Source organism: Felis catus, chromosome C1 (assembly GCF_018350175.1).
Source record: "Felis catus isolate Fca126 chromosome C1, F.catus_Fca126_mat1.0, whole genome shotgun sequence".
In the NCBI taxonomy this organism is placed as follows: domain Eukaryota; kingdom Metazoa; phylum Chordata; class Mammalia; order Carnivora; family Felidae; genus Felis; species Felis catus.
Genome location: NC_058375.1, coordinates 187069908 through 187094135, shown reverse-complemented (window position 1 = coordinate 187094135; position 24228 = coordinate 187069908). Strand labels below are relative to the sequence as shown.

Genomic DNA, 24228 nt, shown 5'->3' with positions numbered 1-24228 from the left:
TTTTTCAAAAGTAACAACAGGATAAATAGAAAATAAACTAATAAAAAAAGGTAATCTACGGAGGAAAGGGAAGAGGGGCAAGAATGCAATGGAGCCTCCTCTGAGTATACTCTCTTGACAATTTTTACTTTGGGCCTACAGAAACATTTTATATTATTAAATGTAAGACTGAAACATAGCCTAGGGTCCTCATCTTTTGTGCATGCTCCACCACATTCACTCCACTCCCAAACCCCTTGCCCTCAGCCTGCAGCAGAAAGTCTCAAAGGGGTTCTGGGGAGGGGTCAACACTGCCACTTGGCCACATGGGGTGCAGCACCAGACCTGTTTGAGGTGACTGGCAAGTCATCCCCAAGTTCCTGGGGGTGCCTCCCTGCTGGAGCCCACCAAGCTTCCGGCTGCAAGAGAGGGACTTATCTTCAAGCCAGACCAAAGCCGCACAGCCTCACTCCCAGGCTGCACAATACCAGAATTTCCCAACTTTGATGGAACAAATGAAAAAAAGAACTTTAGTTTCACTCTCCAAAACACTTCCGGCCTTTCTTTTTGCAAGCCGTATTTTCCTTCCTGCAAAATGCTAGTTTCTCTCAGCGACATCCAAGGACCAAGCAGGCTGTTTTCTGGGTTTATCCAGCTGGTTTTGAAAGCAGCTGAGTGAATTTTCTGGAATTAAGGGCAACACAGTTACAGCAGCAGGCTCTGCCCAGAATCCCCAGGACCCAGGTTTCCTTAATTTGTCTCCTTCTTTGTGCTGATAAAATCAGCCAGAACAGGGACTAGAAATAAGCTTTAAGGTCAGCCTGGCTCTTTCTCTGAAAATGCTGCATCTTCTGTTGACACCCTCTCAAACCTCTGTGTCAGAGAGGAATGAATGAAAGAAGGAAGGAAGGAAGGAATGAACGAATGGATAACTGATCCACTGCCTGGACATGCTCAGTCTTCTTTCCACTGTTTTCAAATAATAAGGGTCCAATAAGGCCTTAAAAAGAAGCTGATATTACATCTCTTCAACAGAAGAGCATGAAGAGAAAATGCAGAATAACAGAAAGCATTAAGATAACAGAAAAGCATTAAGAAATCATATTCCACATTCAAATATATTGATTTGGTTTTTAATGTAAATCAATTTAAATAATTAGGGGTGTTACTTGAAATACAGTTTCTTCTCATTAAACGCAATGGTTGGTAGTGCTCTTTTATGTAAGAAAACCTCTAAGGTGCTAATGAAACATGATATGATTTACCAACTTTCATTTTATCCAGGGCCAGGATTGCCTAGATAATTTTTTTTTTAATATCCCAAATACTCAAACTTTATTTTATTTTTTATTTTTTCTTCCAAGATTTTATTTAAATTCAAGTTTGTTAGCATATAGTGTAGTATTAGTTTCAAGAGTAGAATTTAGTGATTCATCACTACATCTAACCCCCAGTGCTCATTACAACAAGTGCTCTCCTTAATCCCCATCACCCATTTAGCCCATCCCCCCTACCCACCCCCTCCAGTAATCCTCAGTTTGTTCTCTGTATTTAAGAGTCTCTTATGGTTTGCCTCCCCCTCTGTTTTTATCTTATTTTTCCTTCCCCTCCCCTATGTTCATCTGTTTTTTTATTTCTTAAACTCCACACATAAGTGAAATCATAGAGTATTTTTCCTTCTCTGACTTATTTCCCTTAGCATAATATACTCTAGCTCCATCCACATCATTGCAAATGGCAAGATTTCATTCTTTTTGGTATGTGTGTATCACATCTTCTTTAACAATTCATCAGTTGATGAACATATGGGTTCTTGTCATAGTTTGGCTATTGCTGATAGTGGTGCTATAAATATTGGGGTGCAGGTACCCCTTTGAATCAGTATTTTTGTGTTCTCCAGATAAATACCTAGTAGTGCAATTGCTGGGTTGTAAGATAATTCTATTTTTAACTTTCTGAGGAACCTCCATACCGTTTTCCAGAATCGCTGCACCAGTTCGCATTCCCACCAACAGTGTAAGAGGGTTCCCCTTTCTTTGCATCTTTGCCAACAACTATTGTTTCCTGAGTTGTTCATTTTAGCCATTCTGATAGGTGTGAAGTGGTATCTCATCATGGTTTTGATTTGTATTTCCCTGATGATCAGTGATGTTGAGCATCTTTTCTTGTGTCTGTTAGCCATTTGCTTGTCTTCTTTGGAGAAATGTCTGTTCACGTCTTCTGTTCATTTCTTAACTGGATTATTTATTTTGGGGGTGCTGAGTTTGATAAGTTCTTCATAGAACTTATCCAATATGCCTTTTGCAAATATCTTCTCCCATTCCATAGGTTGCCTTTCAGTTTTGTTGATTGTTTCCTTCACTGTACAGAAGGATTTTATCTTGATGAAGCCAAAGAGTTCATTTTTGCTTCTGTTTTCCTTGCCTCTGGAGACATGTCTAGTAAGAAGTTGCTACAGCCAAGGCCAGAGAGGTTGCTGCCTGTGTTCTCCTCTAGGATTCTGATGGTTTCCTGCATAAGTAACTTTTAAGACACCTTCTGACCCTGAAAGTCTAGGAGAAGGCATGTAATATGAGGTGCTCCCTCCCAAAGCCTCCTATACTCTCAGCACCATGACAACTACTCCCATCTTCATCTGGCCATAGCCAGAATCCTCTGAGGTCAGCAAAATAGCAGCGCTCTACATGCCAAGGCTGAGCCACTCCCCTTAGAAACTACTGAATTTCTAAGAGGCAAAGAGCAAAGTCGTGTGTGTGTGTGTGTGTGTGTGTGTGTGTGTGTATTTTCTACATGCACAGAAGTATCTGAGCACACACAAAATTAGTTGAAAAAGTAGGTGCAGAGAAGGATTAAGTTTAGTGGGCAAAAAAACTTTTAGAGGAGAAAAGAGGGCTCTCGCATATAGCAGAATGCTGAGTGCTGACTTATAAAGGTAGAGAAAATACTGGAGTTTGAAAATCATTGTTTTTCAACCAACATAATAAAAATTGAATCACACTAGAATCATTAATGGATACTAAATCTAGGGGAAATTCTTGATGAAGAGTGGGATATTTGTAAAGTCTCAAAATGTCTCTCTACCACTTGCTTACTAGTTGCAGGGGAGAAATAGTAACTATACAAAATTAACTGTATAGTGAAGAAATCAGACAACACCTTGACCAAACAATCAAAATTACCATCACAAAGAGGGAGCAGACTGACACCACTGCTTCCAGGTGTGATGCCCTGAGAAGAGAACATCATTTAGGTAATATTCCTGCCAGAATATATAAAGCTTGAAACAAATCACAGGCAATACCACGCACACCAAAAATGAGGACAATTCTATTTTTTTAATAAAAGGTGGTAGTGAGGGTGACTATATTCTTCAAAAATGTCAATGTCATAAAGAAAAGTTGTTCAAGATTAAGGGAGACTACAGACACATGACACCTAAATACAATAATGATCCCAGATAAATTATGTGTTGGAGGGGGAAAAAGCTATAAAGGATATTATTTGATCAACAGAAAAAACTGAAATGTGGAACTTCAATTTGGTGAAAGTACTGTATTAAGTAAACTTTACTGGCATCAATAACTGTACTATAGTTTTAAAAGAATATCCTTATTCTTAGGAAATACATAGTAAATATTCAGGGGTAAAGAGTCATGATGTATGCAAGCTACTCTCAAAAAGTTTGGAAAAAAAATTATGTGTGTTTAAATAGATAGATGATATATAGGTAAATAGGTAGGTAGGTAGATAAAGACAGAGAAAGAAAGCAAAGGCTAACACAAATGGTGTAAAAGTCAACAACAGGTAAGTGAATCTGGTAAAATAGTACACAGTGTTCTTAGTATTACTCACATTCTGTCAACTTTTCCATAAGATTGAAATTATTTCCAAATTTAAAAATAAAAAATTGTAACTGTAAAAATTTGAAACCGTGAAAGTAGTAAAGAAGCTATGAATGAATTTTTAAGAATAAAAAATAAAACTTCCACAAACAATCCAATTAAAAAATGGGCAAAAGGACTTAAATAGACATTTCTCCAAGAAGGATAACACAAATCGCTAACAAGCAGATGTAAAGATGCTCAACATCAGTAATCATTAGGGAAATGAAAATCAAAATTACAATGAGATACCACCTCATACCCATTAGGATGACTACTATCAAAAAATGAGAAAATAAAAAGTGTTAGCAAGGTTGTGGAAAAATTGGAACCCTTATGCTTTATTGGTGGAAATGAAAAATGATACAGCTGTCATGGAAAACAGTATGAAGGTTCCTCAATAAATGAAATACAGAATTACCATATGATCCAGCATTTCCCCTTCTGGGTAAATACCCAGAACTGAAAGCATGATCTTCTGGGTAAATACAAGAACTGAAACCATGATCTCAAAGAGATATTTGTATACCCATGTTCATAGCAGTATTAATTCACAATAGCCAAAAGGTGGACGCAATCCATATGTCCATCAAACATATGTGCATTCATTTATGAATGGATAAACAAAATATGGTACATACACACAATGAAATATTATTCAGCTTTTAGGAAGAAAATTCTGACACGGTTGAACCTTGAGGACATTATATAAAGTGAAATAAGCCAGTCACAAAAAACAAATACTATATGAATCCACTTATATGAGGTACCTAGAGTAGTCAAATTCACAAAGATAGAAAGTGGAATGGTGTTTGCCAGGGGCTGGTGGGAGGGAGGAATGGGGAGTTACTGTTTAATAGATATTGAGTTTGAGTTTTGCAAGATAAAAAGAGTTCTGGAGATTGGTTATACAACAATATAAATGTACTTAACAGAACTGAACTGTACACTTAAAACTGATGAAGATAGTAAATTTTATGTTGTCTTTTATCACAATTAAAAAAAAGTTCCAAGGCCAAGATAACTGCATTGATACTGATAGATGTTAGCAAAATAAAACTGCCCAAGTCTGCTGGTAAGAAACATTAATTCCAGGGAAGAATGTCATATGTGTCTTCCAAGGATCATGATCATGTTATAAGAAACACACTGCTCCTAGGTTTCAGCACCAAGAAGAAGAAGGAGGAGGAGGAGGAGGAGGAGGGGAGGGAGGAAGGGGAGGAGGAGAAAGAGGAGGAGGAGGAGGAGGAGAAAAAAAGGAAAAAAAAAAAGAAAATGAAACAGATTGCAAATTTCCCAATGTTTTCCCTCTATCCACCCTTCTATTGCTGGGCACTAAAGGAACCCAGTTCTTGTTCTCTGGAAAGGACAGGCTACATAATTTGTAGGGCTCCATGCAAGATAAAATGTGAGGCCCTTTGTTCATACATAAAGAACTGTTTAAAATTTTTTTTTATTTTATGGAAAGAGAGAGCAGAGGTGAGGGGCAAAGAGAGAAGGAGAGAGAGAGAGAGAGAGAGAGAGAGAGAGAGAGAGAGAATCCCAAGCAGGCTCCATGCTCAGCAAGGAGCCCGATATGGGGCTTCTATCCCAAGACTCTGGGATCATGACCTGAGTTGGAATCAAGAGTCAGATGCTCAAATGACTGAGCCACCCAGGAGCTCTCATTATTAAGAATTTTAAAACAGTGACAGCTAAGCATTAGAAAAGCATGGGCAATGTGGGACTGCACAGGCTGTACATTCAGGAAGCTGGCCTTGATCAAATTGCACAGATAAAACAATCCATTTCAAAGCAATCCAGTGGTGTACTGGAGTCAACTCAAACCAGCTAGTGAGAGCCATTTGTCAGATTTTCAGAAATTCTGCAATAACCTGAAATCAGCCATAATGGGAACACTTACCCCAAACACTACAAATCAGGGTCTCTCTCCTCTCTCTCTTTTTTGTTCTTTCTTTTTGGGATAGGGAATTGAGGGTGGAGAGTAGAGCTGGTCATTAAACATTTGCCAACACATCATTGAACCTACCTGTAAGGCTCCAAAGAATTGGTTAACATCTGAACGGGAAAATACTTCTTCCTCTCCTTGATGCAATGACTCAGTTTCCTGGTCAACAGGAGGTGTCACTACCTGGGAGGCTGGAAATAGAATCACAGACAGTAAAACAAAAATCATCTTCTGACTAGTAGTAATCCAAGGTAACCAATTATCACAAGATATTATTTTATAGGGACCTGTAGATTTGTAGTGCCATTTGCTTCAAGAGGCCTACATATATACCTAGGAAAAATGTGAATTTATAAATTGTTTTTCTTTATCATAGTATTTTCATTCATTGTATTATTATATTTCATTTCTTATTATGTTTGTGTTTTTATTTTATAATGTTACTAGTTCCTTAAAATTACCATATACTGTACTAAATACTATTTCAGAATGTATGGTACTTAATGTGTCAGATAATGGCCAAGAAGAGATAACAAAGGCATTACCTCAAAAAATAAAAGCAGAACTAAGACCATAGTAAAAAAGATACAGAAGAAAAAAAGGAAGGGAGGAAAAGAAAAAAAATCAAGAAAAAACACTCAAAAGTGGTAATTAAATACATATGGGGTTTTTTTAATAATAAACATGTTATGTATATAAAGTTATTTCTATGGAACCATTACTAAGAATGAGCTATGTCTGTATTATGTTCATAGGAAAATATCAGCTATATTAGGTGGGAATAAAGAAAGTTATATATGATTAGCATGATTTTATTTAAATATATATGTATTTATCTATCTACACACACACACACACACACACACACACTCACAAACTGTCTCCATATAGAAGAAAGGCTACAAAAATATACTCCAGTGATTAGGTCTGGGGACTGGCCAGCAGTAGATAAACTCTATTGTCATTATTTGAATTTTTATTTAATTTTATTATAATTATGATACATTACTTTTAATAAGAAATTTAAAATACTAAAGCAAACACCAAGACTCAAGAAAACTTAGAAAAGTATCCAGGCAGTCCTTAAATAGAGCTTGTGTCCTAATCAGATACAATGGACTTTGACGTGGGGCATCTGGGTAGCTCAGTCAGTTCAATGTCCGACTTTGGCCAGGTCATGATCTCGTGTTCATGAGTTCAAGCCCTGCATTGGGCTCTGTGCTGACAGCTCAGAGCATGAAGCCTGCTTCAGATTCTGTGTCTCCCTCTCTCTCTCTGCCCCTCCCCCACTCACGCTCTCTCTCTCTCTCTCTCTCTCTCTCTCTCTCAAAAAATGAATAAACATTTTTAAAAAGTGGACTTTGCCTTTGGATCACATTCATTTACAGAAAAGTCTAAAATCTGCATACCTACTATTTTTTCAGTCCTTTAGTCCTTAATCCTAAATGGCAGAATTAAGCCCAAACTCTTAGGGCTACAGAAAGTCAACACTGAAATATTAATTGATATCTATGATATAATAATAAATATGTATTTGGTCTCTGCCCTCCTTTTCCTGGCACACAGCTCCTAAAACCCTTGGAATCTCTGAAGTGCTAAGCATCTTTTGCTATAAGATGCTAATAAGATGATTGGTGACTGGGGGCTCCTGGACAGCCTCTAGAGGGGTCTACTTGCCTGTGGTCAAAGGGTTAGAACTTTCAACCCCACACTCAGACCTCTGAGAAAGGGAGAAGGCCTAGAGGTTGAATAAATTATAATGGCCAATGATTCAATCAACCATGCCTACATATGAAGCCTCCATAAAAATCTCTAACTGAAGGAGCTTGGAGAGCTTCCAGGTTGGCAAATACATGGAGATGCTGAGAGAGTGAGCTGCCTGGAGAGGGCCTGGAAGCTTTATCTCCCTTCCCCCATACCTTGCCCTATCCGTTTCCTCCTACACGTGGCTGTTCCTGAGTCAAATATTTTTATAATACATAAATAATCTAGTAAACTGTTTTCCTGAGTTCTGTGAGCTTTTCTAGCCAATTACTGAACCTGAGGAGGGGCTCATGGGAACCATCAGTTTGTAGCCAAGTTGGATACAAGCCGTGAGTATTCTGGGGACCCGCTAACTTGTGACTGGCATCAGAAGTAGGGGGCAGTCTTAGGGCACTGAGCCTTTAGCCTAATTTAGTTAAGGTGTGTACTAACTCTGGTTACTGTCAGAATTGAATTAAATCATAGGACACCAAGTTGGTGTCTACAGAGAATTAGAGAATTGGTTGGTATAAAAAAATCATACCCATCTAGGTCAGAAGTGTTCCAGAAGTGTTGGTGTGATAATAGTAGAGGAAAACTTTTTTTTTTTATTTTGACACCCAAAAGAGATCACACAGCAGGTAGGTTGTAGAAAAGAAAAATCAAAATTAGAATTCTTCTTCTGATATAAAGCTCAGGCTTCAAGATTCACTGAGGCATTTACTACATAAACACTAGAGTGCCTTCTCCAGAGTTCAAATATCCAAAATAATTTGACCACCTACCCTGTTCATTTTGTGTGGGGTACTAGCTACAGGAAAATGGCAATGTAATTTTTAAAAAAATCTCTGTATTCAGAATTCAGTAATGGTTCCAAATGTATTTTCGATATCAACTCCCTGCTTTTTATTTCTCACTTGATAACTTTGGTTAGAAGAATCATTTTTATTTTTCATAACTTTTACTTAAATTATACATTTATTCATTGCCTTATTATTGTTTGAGATTTTATAAATTTAACAACAGTATATTTTGTCCCTCAACTCATTGTGTATTTATAGAATTCTTAGAAGTTTCCTTTTAGCTAGTTTCGTTTTCAGCCAAAGACATTTGCACACCAGATTAACTCACTGAACTAAAATATGGGTGTGGCATTAAAGCTACTCATGCATTTTTATTTCAGCTCTTGTTTAACACTGGAGAAACAGACCTGGAAAAACACAAATATTTACCAACCAGCTTTGACTTCCACGTTGTGCTATTACCTCCATATAATACGACAGCAATACAACCTTTACAAGACAGGATTAAAGAAAAAAACAAGGAAATAAAATTCTTCTCTGTTAGTAATTTCTGAGAATATGAACGTTTTCATGACTTTCTGACAAACATATTCATAGCAACACGTTTTACGCTATGCCAGACATGCATTTTACAGGAATTACTTCATTCAGTTCTCAAAACACTCATGAGGTAGATAGTATTATTATCCCCACTTTACAGATGGGGAAAGTGAAACACAGAAAGGCTAAGAAAAGAACCACTGAATCATTAATAAGTGGAGTCCTGGCAATCTGACTCCATAGACCTCATTCTTCATCCTTATGCTATTCTGCCTCCTTCTTTTTTGTTATTTCATTCAAAATTATTTTCTCTACTCTCGCCCCACGGATGAATGAGAAAAAGACATTTATCTAAAACTTTTCTTCATTAGAATATAAGATCCAAGACAGCAGAAGCTTTGCTGTATACACTACTGTGTCTCCAACTTCTAAAACTCTGCCTAGTACAGAGTTCAATAAATAGTTCGCATTCAATAAATATGTCTGAAATGAGCAGATGGGGAGAGAGTTCTGGCTTTTCTAAGACAGTATCATCAGAGTGATGAGTAAACATCATTAATGACCAGTTAGTTTAAGAATTCCCATGGTCTTGTGCAAAGAACCAAGTGTAAGTAAGCTAGTTACCTTTCTCTCTCTTATATTTTTCTATCTTTCTCATAAGGTTAGGTACAACTTTTCTGCAGAGATCCTCCAGTAACATCAGATTATCTTCATCTATTAGAGCTTGTTTCTCCAGATATGCCAGGAAACTTAGAGAGGTCTGCAAGAGAATCAATGGAGTCACATTTACTTGCCCTCTGAGGATCCATTCATTCTTTAAACATTACCTGCATGGCCTCTAGTCACTAGATTTTGCAATGATGAATAAGGCAGAGTGTTTGCCCCTGAGGGGTTCAATCGTATGGGGGAAGGTGGATTACCAAGTAAAATATACAATCTATATTAATACCAAATACCAAATATATGTAACTCACTATATACCAGGCAGTGCTTGCTGTACATTAACCTCAAAAACAAGCCAATGAGCCTAGATCCTATTATAATCCACATTTTAAAGATGAAATAACTGAGGTTCAATCACTTGTCCAAGGTCACAGAGCCAATAAGTGGCAAGGCTGGTATCTGTACCTGGCAGTCTGATGTCAAAGTCTCTCTTATTAACTAACCATTGAGCTAGACTGCCCGTCACTTACAGCTGTAAATGATATAATTAGATTAGGGCAGCAGCAAAACAGAAGCACCAAAGAAACAAGAGGCAAATATTTGGTATTTGAAAAGAAAAAAAAATTTCTTAAATACTGCTGGGAAAAAAAACACAAATCAGCTAGTATTATTTTAATATTGAAATACATGTGGGGTGGAAGGTATCATATTCTTTTCAGTAAATAAGGCTTCTCAATGTATTAAGCTGGTTATGAAAAATATGCAGGGACAAAATTACATTAGAGCCCACAGAAAAGAATACCTGCTTAGAAAGGAACCTCTGGACACTATCCCACTGCATACATTAAGCATCAGCAGAGTGGGAACTGGGGAGAAGTCTCCAGATATATGGAACAGTTGAACGGTTAAAAAGGGACTGTGTTCAGGAACACTGAGAAGGAAGCTTGAGTACAAACACTGAGTGAGAGCTAGATCATGGCTAGAACTGCGGGCTGGTATCAGACCACGCAGGAACATACAGTATATGAGGAGTTTGGGCCAAGTGTCCCACGCGTCAAGGAGTGGCAGAAGTAGTTTTTAAGGAGGACAGTAACATGAATACGTTTATTTTTAGCAGAAGTTTTGAAATAGGTTGGAGAAGGAAGTGGATTAGAGAGAAAATATTGGCAAGAGGTACTGGACCTGAGAAACATTTCTGAAATAGAATTTGGTGAGTTGTGGAGATCAATTGGGAATGGGTGAAAAAGATGACTTCAAATGGTGGTATCACTCATTTATTCATCATTCGTCTATTCCACATAGCAGGCTTCACAAAAGCTGCACATGGGAGAGGACTCTTTTTTTTCATTTATTTTTTATAATGTTTATTTTTGAGAGAGAGAGATAGAGCATGAGCAGGGAAGGGGCAGAGAGAAGGGGAGACACAGAATCTGAAGCAGGCTCCAGGCACTGAGCTCTCAGCTCAGAGCCCAATGCGGGGCTCAAACTCACAAACTGTGAGATCAGGACCTGAGCCAAAGTCAGATGCTTAAATGACTGAGCCACCCAGGCACCCCTGGGAGGGGATTCTTGAAGGATGACTATGTCTTCACTGCCAGCGTGGAAAAGGACATTCCAGGCAAAGAAAACCACATGGGAAAAGTGATGTGAAACTACAAATCTGGTTATGAGGAGGTTCATGTTGGCTTCAGTACGATCAGTTTCATTGGAGTGGTGGAAGTTGAAGTCATATTGAAATGCATTGATATGTGACCCAGAGTCGACTTAGTGGAGAAAGAGCACATACAAACTATTCTTTCAAGAAGCTTGGCAGTAGAGGGAGGCAGGGAGAAAGAGCAATAACATAAGGATGAGGAAGGGTTACTGAGTGTGTGTGTATGTGTGTGTGTGTTTTCAAATAAGGTACTCAAGATGTCAACAACCAAGGAAAAGAACAGAATTGATTACTTGATTTCTGTTCTCATCTGATCAAAGAGAGATTATAATTTTTTAAGACATTCCAGAGACAGGGCTCCTGGGTGGCTCAGTCAGTTAAGCATCTGACTCTTGATTTCAGCTCAGGTCATAATCTCACAGTTCATGAGTTCAAGCCCTATACCAGGCTCTGCACTGACAGTGTGGAGCCTGCTTGGAATTCTCTCTCTCTCCCTCTCTGCCCCTTGCTCACTTGCACCCTCTCTCTCAAAAACAAATAAATAAATAAAAGAAGTGTGTGTGCCCCCACCTGCAGCCCTAGCACACCAATAGCTTGGCCCAGGAATAAAGCAGGAGAGAGGAGCATGTGCAGGAAGATTCATCCAGAGCTGATCAGCTGGGCAAAGGGGTCAGAAGGAATCTACCACACAAGGGTCTGTGGTAGGTCACAGGCAGATGAGCTCTCTCTGAACCTCAAAACAGAAACCCCATTTTTTTAAACTTTCTTTTTTTTTTAAGTTTATCTCTTTTTAAGAGAGAGAGCACAGAAGGGGCAGAGAGGGAGAGAGAATCCCATGCAGGCTCCACATCATCAGTTTGGAGCCCAATGTGGACTTAAACTCATGAACTGTGAGATCATGACCCAAGCTGAAGTTGGATGCTTAACCGACTGAGCCACACAGGCACCCCGAAACCCCATTTTTGACAGCATCCTACTAAGGGTGAAGAAAAGGGACTAAGACACGATTCCAGAAGCAATGATAGAAATTCATTATAACTTCGTGGAAAGTAAATTGGATGTTTGGTAAATGACACCTTCTACACACACACACACACACACACACACACACACACACACCACGCAATTTAAATGGAGTCTGTACTTTAAGAACACCACTCTGGTTAATACTAGCAGGAAGTGTCTGAAACCTCTTTTGTTGTGCTCCTTCGCTAAGCTAGTAGATTTGGGTGTGGTTTCCTTTACATCCAACGTCCTAAGTTGATTGCTACTCTGAGAACGGATTTCCGGACTGTTGTTTGAGTCTTTCAGCATGTGTAAAGACAGCTATTCTGCTATGAACCTGTAGAAAGTTATCAAAAAGGAGCCCTAGAACACCCTACAAAGGTCATTTCTCTAACTCTGGAGAGACTGTGTGAATTTAAAACATTTCCTTTTTTGACTGAGGGAAGTTCAGGGCCCCCCCACCCAGCTGCTTAATAATTTATTTCAGTAACAAAAGTTTTTGCAATGGCAACTGCAGATAATGGAGTCTTATTAAGCCCCCATATAGAAACTCATCTAGCTGCTTAGAGACTGTCCTTTACATACTTCAGAAGGCTAGCCTGATCTCAAAGTCCAGTTGAGATCAACCTGGATTATCTCAGGTATATAACTCACCCACAATTCTCACATGGCAAAATAGATCTCCTTCGAAATAAAGCTGAGCTCATTTGGAACCCAAGAAGGAAGTGTGCTTTTCCTGAATCTGACCGGGTATTTCCATAGTTCTATGCCACAGCGAAATACAGTGATTTCTCCCTTTACTCCTGTACTGAATGAGAAAAGCATAAAATCATTTGGCTGCCTGAACATGGGCCTTCAATGACTTAAAAGCTAATTTAGCAGGGGGCAAAATGTTTGGAATACTTCTGGCAACCAACCACAGATGCCTGCAAGCTAAGGTCTAAAACCCATGGAGGAAGTACAAGAAGAAATACATCCCCCTGTTTTTCCTAGTAGAAAATCACGGCTTGGTGTGGAGCATATCAGGGATTCCTGCCCATCTCCTCATCCCTTATCCTGCTATGGGGAGTATGGACTTCTGTCCATGACGCAGAGAGAAGTGTAACCACAGAGAGTGGGTTCATTTTATTTATAAACCCAGACACTAGAGAAATCACAAGAGGATGTTCCAAGCTAGGAGAAAATATTATCAGAATAATCTGGAGCACTTTCAAACTACAGGAAATCAATGCGGAGACATTCAGACTCTGAATCCAGCTGCCGATTTGCAGGAAATACAGGGGACAGAGGAGCACATTGAACTGTACCAAGCACACGCAATCAGCAAAACTCAGACTGGGGGAAATTCTACTGGCCAGGTGTCCTGGGGTTCTTCAACAGACACATTTTAAGAAAAAGAAAGGGATTGGGGGAAGGGGGTTTAACCTACAGATTAAAAGACACTCAAAAGAAATAAACTGGCCAAGACTAAACTTGACATCTAGGGATGCACAGGTAAATGATAAAGTCGTAAAGACACATAAGAACATTGTTACCATAAAAGCCAAAACAGTGGTTTCTTCTAGCGGGTGGTAAGTAAGGGGCTGTGATTGGAATGGGACAAGTGGAGGGGTTTCTAGAACAGCTGGCAAAATTCAAATTCCTGACCTGGGTAGTGGTTTCAAGAGGATTAGCCTTATAACAATTCTTTAATCTGTATGTGTATTTTATTCATTTTTCTACACTTGTGTTTTGTTGGGGGTTTTTTTAAGAATAAAAAGATAAAAGAAAAAAGTGTAAAAAAAAAAAAAAAAAGAAAGATATCAGAACTTTCAGAGAGTATCTAAGGGAAAAAATTAGTAGATTGTGACAAGGGGCAACAAGTATAAGAATGTTATTAGTGTATCTTTGCACAACCCCATTAGGGTGGCTTAGTTCGTCCTGCTAATCTCTCCAGTCATTCATCATAAAATCACATAAAAGCAAGGGTCCAGGCCATTTTCTCAGAAAGAGAAGGGAAAGATTGTATCATCCCATTCATTCATGCTTTCATTCAGAGCACCATTTTGTAACAGATTCTACAAGGTTCTGGAGCTATAACAATGAGTAAGACTTGGTCACCAACTCCAAGGAACCCACACCCAGCTTTTAGAAGACAGGAGCCTCCATAAGTGACTAATCAAAAGACACAGAGGGTAAAATCCCTGAGGGGTATGAAAGAGGAAAAAAAAGATCTTAAAAAACTGTAGCCTAAACAAAATGAACCTGTTCGGGTCTACAGGTCTAACACCAGGAAATATATTTAATGAATTCCTTACATAGTCCTCATTTGACCTACCCCACCCACCCACCTCCTCATTTCCTTACTGTGCCCGACACATTTCTATATGGTAAAACACAGTGAGTGCCAATAGAAGTTAACAATTTACTACCTGAATACTATGTGCCAAATACAGGCCCCTAAAGTTTTACCCACATTATTTCATCCAATTCTCCCAACAGTCCTGGAAGGAAGTAGTGTAATTGTCTACAATATGACACATGAGAAAATGGAGACTCAGAAAGGTTCAATCACTTGCCCCACATCGAGGCATTAGTCACAGAACCAGGACTAGAATCCAGGCCCATCCAACACCAAAGTCAATGTTCCTAAGCACTGTATGGTATCATCTCCTACAAATATAAACCCTTCTTGAAGACCCTTTCCAGCATATTCCCAACACTGATTAAGGCAGTGCTCACAGGGGCACATGGATGGGTCTGTCAGGAAAGCGTCTGACTTTTGATTTTGGCTCAGGCCATGATATCAAAGTTTGTTGAGTTCAATCCCCAACTCAGGCTCTGTGCTGACAGCATGGAACCTGCTTGGGATTCTCAGTCTTCCTCTCTCTCTCTCTGACCTTCTCCTATTCACAATCTCTCTCTCTCTCTCAAAAATAAATAAACATTTTTTTAAAAGGCAGTGCTCACAAATACCCCACTCTTTATGACCCACTTACCATCTGGATTTTGGGAATCGATTCCCTCATAAGGAAGACCATGTCCTTTAAGTTCTCTGAGCCGATTCCCTCTGACAGTTCGTACAGCAGGTTTCTAAGACATACATCCAGAGAGACAAGTAAAGCCTCACACTTGCAAAGGACAGCACAGTAAATTGAGTGCTTTTTTATATACATTTTCTCTCATTTGAATGATCACACCCTGTGAGCAGATAATTTCAAATCCCATTGTATAGATTCAAAACTAAAACTCTAAGCTTTAAGTGGTCTATTACATAAAGATAACATAATAAGCAGTAGAGGCAGTCCTTCTGATTCCAAGTCCAGTGCTACTTTCCATCCCACTAGGAAGATGTAAAACTCAATGTTGGCATGCCTTCCCATCTCCTGACCGCATTCTAGGAATTCAGGCTTACTTTATAGGCCCTCGTCAGAGAGGACTTGATACCATTCTATAGAAAGTCCACGGTTGAAAAAAAAGGAAACTATCCCAACTTCTGGAGAGTCATGTAACTGACCACCAGAAAAGCTGAACATTCCATTCACACACTAACACCTTTGTATGCTGGAGATCTTAACCAGCGGAGTGGAAATAATGACTTCCAGAATTCCCTCACTGACTCAAGTATAGCTCAGATTCTGGGAGCCACTTCAAGGAGGGAGACCTGAAGGATTCTAGTCACCCCAGCCACAAAATAACACTTCAACTCTTCCTTGGGAAGTTCTCTAATGTAGATACGTCAGTGGACAATTAAAAACCGTATTGACTAAGTCCTGGTGATGTATTGTACAACATGGTGACTACAGTTAAACAACACAGGTGACCCTTGAACAACACAGGTTTTAACTGCAAGGGTCCATGAACTTGGATAAATACAGTACAGTACTATAGATGTATTTACTCTTCCTTATGATTTTCTTAATAACATTTCCTTTACTCTAGCTTATTCTAAGAATGCAATATATAATACATGTGACATACACAATATGTGTTAACTGTTTATGTTATCTATGGGGCTTCTGGTCAACAGTAGTAGTGAAATTGGAGGGGACTCCAAAGTTTTGCTGGATTTTTGGCTGTGTGGGGATCAGCACCTTAACCCCCCATTGTTCAAGGGTCACTGTACTGCGTTATATATTTAAAAGTTGCTAAAAAAGAAGATTCTAAAAATTCTCACCACAAGCAAAAAAACTTTGTAACTATGTGTGGTGATGGATGTCAAACTTACTGTGGTGATCATTTCACAATATATAAATATATCCCATCATTATGTGGTATACCTAAAACTATTACAATGTTATAGGTCAATTATATCTCAATTAAAAAATGTTTTTAATTAAATGAAAAAAAATAGTGTTATCTAAGGTCTGACCCATTATAAACCTGATCCCTATATTTCACCCCTTGTGTAAAACGTCTATATTTTACCCTTCTGGGTTTCATACAAAAGGGTATGAACATTTAAAACTGGACATGGCATAAATGGTGTCCTTCCCTGCCTTAGAGACACATCCCCTTTTTCATTTTGCTTATTTGGCCCCACGCATGCATTATCTCCTCTCAAATCCCCGCAATGACTCACGGGAGGAAGGGCTGTCTGGGAGTACAGAGGGTAAAAGGAAAGCACGGGCCCTGCTATGCTGAGGCAGGCTTCATTTGGCGGTGAGAAGCAAACCAAGGGAAGCCACTACCAGGCCCAGAACTTTGCTGACCTCCCAACTTTTCATCTCATTAGTGCTGGAAGCTGAGAGATCTCCTGGTTCGGAAGCATCCAAGGAGGTAGATAAGAAAAAGATCTTAATCCCAACCTCCTTTCAAAGCCCAGTGGCCTGAATGAACACTAGCTAGATGGAAAAACCCCCCTGTCTTGATCACAGACCCCTCCTCACCTGAACAGAGAGACCCTCCTTCGGGTGGGCAGCAAACTCTCCACTTGCTCTCTGCTTTGGCGGAGGTACCGCAGCAGCGAATTCTGTTTGAGTATATAGAGGAGTTCTGCTAGGAAGAAGGGGTCTTCCTCACTCAGCAGCTCCTCTGCCAACAGATGATCAAAAATATCCGAGGCTGAGCTGGACTTCTCCAGCTTCTTGTGGGAGATCCAGTCTCGGCAGAGAAACTTCAAGCCCTCCACATCTTGGGCCTCCAGGTTTGAATCAATAATCAGAAGCTTCTCACGGAAGTTCACTTGACAATTATCATCTGAACGGAACCTCAAACTTTGACCTTGAGATGTCATGGCCAGCCTGAAAGAGACAGAGAGGTGGGGCAGCACATAAGAGAAAAAGGATCCACAGAACCCCACTTCCCCGGCCTCCTCCATGCCAGGCATTAGAATTTCCTGGAAGTGCTGAAAAATAAAAATTCCTGTGAAATTATTTCAAAAACCAATAGGCAAAAAAAAAAAAAAAACCAACCAACCTTCAACCACAGCACTTCTATGTTAACCCTTCTGGAGGTCTGGAAGGAGCTTTTTTTGGAACTCAACCTACTTTTATTTCTCCCAAATCAAAATGCCCCTGGTGGGCGCTAGTCAAAAGGGAGAATGACAAAGCACAATTTCTCCCTGTTAGAGCTCTTAATTCACTTCCACCAAATGGCAGAAATAGTGCTCAGATTTATGCCTTTCATTTTAGAAATAAAGCAGTCTCGGGTTTTATATTTCATAAGTGTCTACCAATTGAAGGATGAGGTAACACTGCTAACCATAATGGGCCAGGTTTGTATCTCACAAAAAAGAGAAGCCATAATCCTAGACTCCAAAGGGTGGTTTTAAACAAGAGTTGCTCAGATCAGTGAAGGAAGTCACAAATTACCTAAATCAATATTTCTACCGGATTAGTTCATAAAGTTCATATGGTATTTTCTATACCAAATTCCATTCGAATCAAAGGAGCAATGAAGTGATAAAATTTTTCAGTGTAATATAATTCGTACTATAAGACCTCAAGGTATATACTCTCTTCTCGAAACTGAGCTATTTAGAAACAAGAAACCACTTTCTAAAGGAAGAAGAACATAACAAAACACAATATCGATAACAAAAAATGGTTATACCTAGGTGGTATAATTACAAATAACTTTTCTTCCAGGCTCCTCTCTGAGTTTCTCAGATTTTCTGCAACAAACACACATTACTTTTGTTGTTAGAAAAAGAAAACAGAGAGGTGCCTGTCTGGCTCAGTCAGCTCTTCATCTAAGGGCTGTGAGAACAAACCCCACATTGGGCATAGAGCTTATTTTTAGAAAGAGAGAGCAAGAAAATAGAAAATGCTATTTTTAATGTGATCATCCATGGGGTCTTTCCTTCCAGTAGCAGCCTGTGATACCAGAAACCAAATGAATGGCTTTTTGGAGATGTCTTCCTATTCCAAGGTAGCATACGTTTGCCTTGAAGTTTCCCGAAGATTCCAATCTAGAACTTTAGTGAGTCTAACAGACTTTGTCTCCATTTGTGGACTAGCATATTTCTGCCAGTAGAAGTCTGTGTTGGAACTTTCCTGGGACTTTTTAAACCTTCATTTTCCCTGGCATGGCTAATAAATCCCGTCAGAAACAGTGCCATTGCTGACAACGAGAGCTTTTGCAAGTTTCTAAAACTGAAGGAAGGAACAAGGCTAGCGTGTAAGACCTCAGCAGGGGAAAGGTGCTAATCACATACCTTCAGATCAAATTCCGCTCGTCCTCTGGAGGTAAATGGTTCCGGGGGAAACTGCCTGAAAACAAGTTTTTAAGAAATTAAAATTCTCTGTGTAATCCACGTTCCAGGGAAGCTCCCATTTGCGCGGGAAGAGAACTCAAGACTTTCTGCCTATGCAAGTGAAAACTGGATGTCCCGGTTCGGGTAACTTGATAATTAACTTCCTGCTCACGTCATAGCTCCCTTGACGGCCTCTCCCCCTCCCTTTTCCAGGTTTAGGATAACTCTGACAAACAGCGCCTCCTAAAGGCAAGAGTTACAACTTTCCGGCCGGACAGCTAGGGATTTTCCCAGGTTAAACCAAAGACGGCTGCAAATGAACTCTTGGAAGACACTAAGTGTTTTTAGCCTTTCCCTTGGATCACTAAGATTGGAGAATCAAAAAAGAAAGAGAGAGAATTGGAAAAGGAGAGAAGGAGAGGATATGAGAGAAGGAGGGAAAGAAAGAAAGAAAGAAAGAAAAAAGAAAGAAAGAAAGAAAGAAAGAAAGAAAGAAAGAAAGAAAGAAAGAGAAAAGAAAAGAAAAAAAAAGAAAAGAGAAAGAGGAAGCAGGGAAGGAGGAAGAGAGAGGAAGGAGGGAAGGATGGAAGGAGAAAGAAAGAAAGAAAGAAAGAAAGAAAGAAAGAAAGAAAGAAAGAAAGAAAGAAAAGGAAGGAAAGAAGGAGGAATATTTTCCTCACCATCTCCTCCCCCAAACTCATTTAACCTTTAAAATAAAACCCAAAAAGCTCAAGAAAGGGTGGTCAGCCATATTAACTCTTTCTCAAAAAATTGCATGTGCAAATAAAAACATTTTTAAGACAAAAAAAAAGAGGGAGAGCTAGACTATAAGCCCGTTTGGAGGTATTTTCAGGGAACTCAATTAACAGCAGACAAAGTCAATGAAATCTTTGGCCTCGTAGCACATTCAATGCAGCAGGAAAGAGACTTTGGAGACATTATTTCTAAGAATAAAAACAATACCTAATACTTATATGGCAACTACCATGTGCCAGGTACTATATTTTCATTCAATCATCTCAAGTCTCTAAGATAAATACTACTAGTATGAACGCTCTTTTAAGATGTGAAAACTAAGACACAGAAAGGTTAAGTAATTTGACACAGTGAGCTAGTGGGAAAGCCATAATTTAAACCAGCAAACCTGACTCTAATTCACTATACTATAATTCAACTAATTCAAACGTGCAGAGCTCTGGGAAGAAGCACAGAATCTTAGAAAGGTATTTTATCTCTGAAAAAGAAGTAAGATTTATGATGCTTTATTAACAAATATATTAAAGTGCCATTCTCATATCCTTGGCATCATCCAGAGAATTTCTGTGTTTAAGAAAGATGAGCCCTATTACTCAACTATAAAAATGAATGAAATCTTGCCATTTGCAACGTGGATAGACCTCAAGTGTATTATGCTAAGTGAAATAAGCCAATCAGAGAAAGACAAATACCATGTGATTTTACTTACATGCAGAATCTAAAAAACAAAACAAATGAACAAACAAACAAAACAGTAACAGACTCATAGATACAGGAAACTGTTGGTTACTAGAGTGAGGGTTGGGGGGCAACCAAAATACGTGAAGGAGATTAAGAGGTAGAAACTTTCAATTATAAAATAAGTAAGTGATGGGAATGTAACATAGAGCATAGGAAATATAGTCAGTAATTTTGTAACCACTCTGTGTAGTGATAGATGGTAACTATACTTAACATGGGAATCATTCCATAATGTATAAAAATATAGAATCACTATTAGGTATACTTGAAACTAATAGGATATTGTATGTCAATTGTAGTTCAATTTTTAAAAAGCTTACAACTTGAGGGGTGCCTGGGTAGTTCAGTCGGTTAAGTGGCAGACTCTTGGTTTTGGCTCAGGTCATGATCTCACAGTTTGTGGGTTGGAACCCCAAGTTGGCTCCACACTGGCAGTGTGGAGCTTTTTGGGATTCTCTTATTCTCCCTCTCTCTGCCTCTCCCCACCTCAAAATAAATAAATAAACTTAAAAAAAATAAAATAATCCTATAACTTGAAGTCTAGAGGAAGGAAGGAAGGAAGGAAGGAAGGAAGGAAGGAAGGAAGGAAGGATGTAAGAAAAGAAGGAAGGAAGGAAAGAAAAGAGAGGGAAGAAGGAGGGAGGGGGAAAGAGAGATTAAATTGCTCTGTAAGTGTGAAAACTGGAAGCAAGTGTGAAAAACCTGAATGTGGCTTGAGGAAATGATTGTGTATGACACAATAAAGTACATAAGGCCTTTCAACTTTTGTTCAACAATATTAACTATTTAGTAACCTCTTCCTAAGTGCAAAGCACAGAACTGGGCACAGTTAGGAAGAAAGTGAATACAATGCAATGTCTGCCTTCAAATAATTATGACTACTACCATTTTTTCACCTCTTCTTTTCTGATTAACTGTATAAAGTCAACATTATTAGTCCATTCAGTAGATGATGAAATCAAAGTTCAGAGATGCTAAGTATCTTGCTATCATCCCAAAGCTGTTGATCCCAAGGCTACTGCCGCCTGTAACTCCATGTGACATAATGTCTGTAAACATTGGGCAGGGCATGGTGACGCTGCCACGGGGCTTCACCTAAATGCCACAAAAGCCCCAAGGAACAAAGGATGGATCCTGACGAAGATGCCTTGGAGGAGGAGGTATTGAGCTAAGCCTGGAAAGTAGAAGTAGAATAGAGACAAATGAAGTAAAACTTAAACTTTTATCCTAGTGCTCAGTGGAAACACTCAAACCAAGTTTACAGAGGTGAGACCGTGTGCCATGTCATTTGTATTGAATATTTCATACTTCTTCCAATTTGGAACACAGTTACTGAGGACGTGCTGATGGCAAGTTGATAATAGTGGAAAGAATAAACATTTCTTACAGCATCTTTCCTTATTGGTCACAGTCAGCTGGGTCTACATGAAGAGCTAGTCAAAACCTACATAGCCTTTTATAGCGATGGGAGTCTGCTACTACCCTGGTGACAAAGAGGAAATACTGGGTTGTTTCTTTTCAGTTCTGCCTTGAGAGTGGCTGGTGGTGGCAATAGAAGGTTTTTCTTTACAACCAGGCTTTGGTCCAGGTTCTCCACCCTCAAAATTTATAAAAGGAAACTTTATAAGTGTAAAGACTCCTGAACTAAAAAATGGACACAGGTGATGGGGAAGGTAGGTGTATGAACTGGAGAAGAGCTCTGTGCCCTAAAACTTGCACTTCAACCCTGGTCCTGAGGTAGCAGATTATTTTGATTAGCCATCCCATCCCAAACTTCCAGGACCTCCACACCTTATCCACACACTCCAGACCTTGCCAGAAACAATTTTATTCATGGGAGCATGGTGAAGCCAAGTACCAAAGTGGAAGACTTTCTCTGGCAAGGATCCCAGCAGAGATCTCTAACTAGTGAACTGGCAGGAGACAAGTAAAATGTGGCCCATTTTGGATTCACTATAATACAGACTGACCTGTTTTAATATGTCCCTTTTCTTATTACAAAAGTGGTCATTAAAAAAGAGAAGGTAAACTTCCAGTATTTAATGTAGAAAAGCTGGAAAATGGAGAAACATACAGTCACTTGTAGTCTATAACTACCTTAAAATTTTAGTATATATTCTTTCACATTCTTATGTGTATATTATTTGCCAAAAATTTAATTATGCTGTACAATTTTCTTTTTTCACTTAATAACACACATTTTTTCCCATATCATTACATAATCTTTGAAAACATGATGTATAGTGGCTACATGATATTCCCTTCCATGGATATTCCATATGTATTTAACCAATTTCTAATTATCAGACATCCAATTTGTTTCCAAGTTTTTGCTATTGTGAACAATGCTGCATAGAAGATACTTATAGAGGGGTGCCTGGGTGACTCAGTCCGCTAAGCATCAGACTCCTGAGCTCCGCTCAGGTCAGGATCTTGCAGTTCCATGCAATGGAACCCCATGTCAGGCTCTGCATTCACAGTGTGGAGCCTGCTTGAGACTCTGTCTCTCCCTTCTCCGCCTCTCCCCCCGCCAAAAATAAATTAATTAACATTAAAAAAAGAAGATACTTACAGACAAATCTTGGCACATTTTTTTATTTAAAATAAATTAAATTAGTTAAAACATCTTAAAATTATTTTCTTTGGATGAACCCAAATGTAGAATTAGTAAGCTAATCTTTAATTTCGCCCTACCCCAGTCCATCTTACTTTTAAGTGAGCTGGGGGCAGGGGGGCGGTGCCTGGGTGGCTCAGTCGGTTGAGCATCTGACTCTTGATTTCAGGTCAGGTCATGATCCCAGGGCCGTGGGATAAAGCCCTGCATCAGGCTCAGCATTTATCATGGAGCCTCCTTGAGAGTCTCTCTCTGCCCCTCCCCCTCAAAAAAAATTAAGTGAGCTTGGGACAAGAAGCTCGGTAATTCTGAGGTGACAAAAACCTCAAAGTTCCACAAGATAATGATATTTACTAAAAGATTTTAACAGATTAACATTGGATTCACTAGGGAACTAGGTGGATGTGGTTAAAAGAGTAAAATATTTTTAATGCTGCTAAAAAAAAAAGAATCAAAAGATAACTCAAAATGGGTCAGAGACCTAAATGTAAGAACTAAAATCATAAAACTCTTACAAGAAAATATAAGAGTAACTCTTCATGACCTTGCCTAATAGCAATAGTTTTGGACATATAATGCCAAAACTTTTAAGCAGCAAAAGAAAAAATACATCAATTAGACATCATCAAAATATACAAATTTTGTGCTAGAAGAGACCCTATTTAGAAAGTGAAAAGACAATCCCCAGAATGGAAGAAACTATTTGCAAATCTTCTATCTGATAAGAGACTAGTATCCAGAATATATAAGCGATACTTATACCAGAACAGTAAAAAGATAATCAATTAAAAATGGGAAAGGATTTGGAGGAGCCAAGATGGCGGAACAGCGTGGAAGCTTTTTGTGTGTCTTGTGTCCATGAAATACAGCCAGACCGACACTAAACCATCCTACACACCTAGAAAACTGATCGGAGGATTAACACAACAATCTGCACAACCTGAACCACAGAATTCAGCGGGTACGTGGCGCAGGGAGCTGAACTTGGGGAGCAAGAAGCCACTAAAGGTGGGGAACCCCTTTTGCGGGCAGAGAGAGGACAGAGACTGGGGAGGGGGGGAGCATATGGGAAAAGCACCCCTCCCCAAAAGCAGCTGGAGAGAAAGTGGAAAATTGCAAACAGCCACAGGGACTAAACTAAAAAGGGAGAAAGGAGAAAGGAGAAGGTTTAAATTCCATTAAGACTGTAAACAGGGGCGCCTGGGTGGCGCAGTCAGTTAAGCGT

At 39.2% G+C, this 24228-nt stretch overlaps 1 protein-coding gene across 4 annotated transcripts in view; it reads right to left on the bottom strand.

Moving 5' to 3' along the window:
• CASP10 (caspase 10) overlaps nt 1-24228 on the bottom strand; it is a 56969-nt gene that overhangs the window by 13152 nt on the left and 19589 nt on the right. For 2 of the 4 annotated variants that reach the window (XM_045034265.1, XM_045034266.1), the window contains 5 exons: nt 18854-18908; nt 17085-17438; nt 15195-15288; nt 9519-9654; nt 5890-5999 (listed from right to left, as the gene is read on the bottom strand). In XM_045034265.1, coding sequence (XP_044890200.1) covers nt 5890-5999; nt 9519-9654; nt 15195-15288; nt 17085-17431 — 687 coding nt within the window. In that variant the 5' untranslated portion in view covers nt 17432-17438; nt 18854-18908. Of the gene's footprint in view, nt 1-4281; nt 4302-5863; nt 6000-9518; nt 9655-15194; nt 15289-17084; nt 17439-18853; nt 19301-24228 lie in introns of those variants that run through there. The other 2 variants (XM_045034268.1, XR_006583475.1) reach the window with 2 other exon arrangements.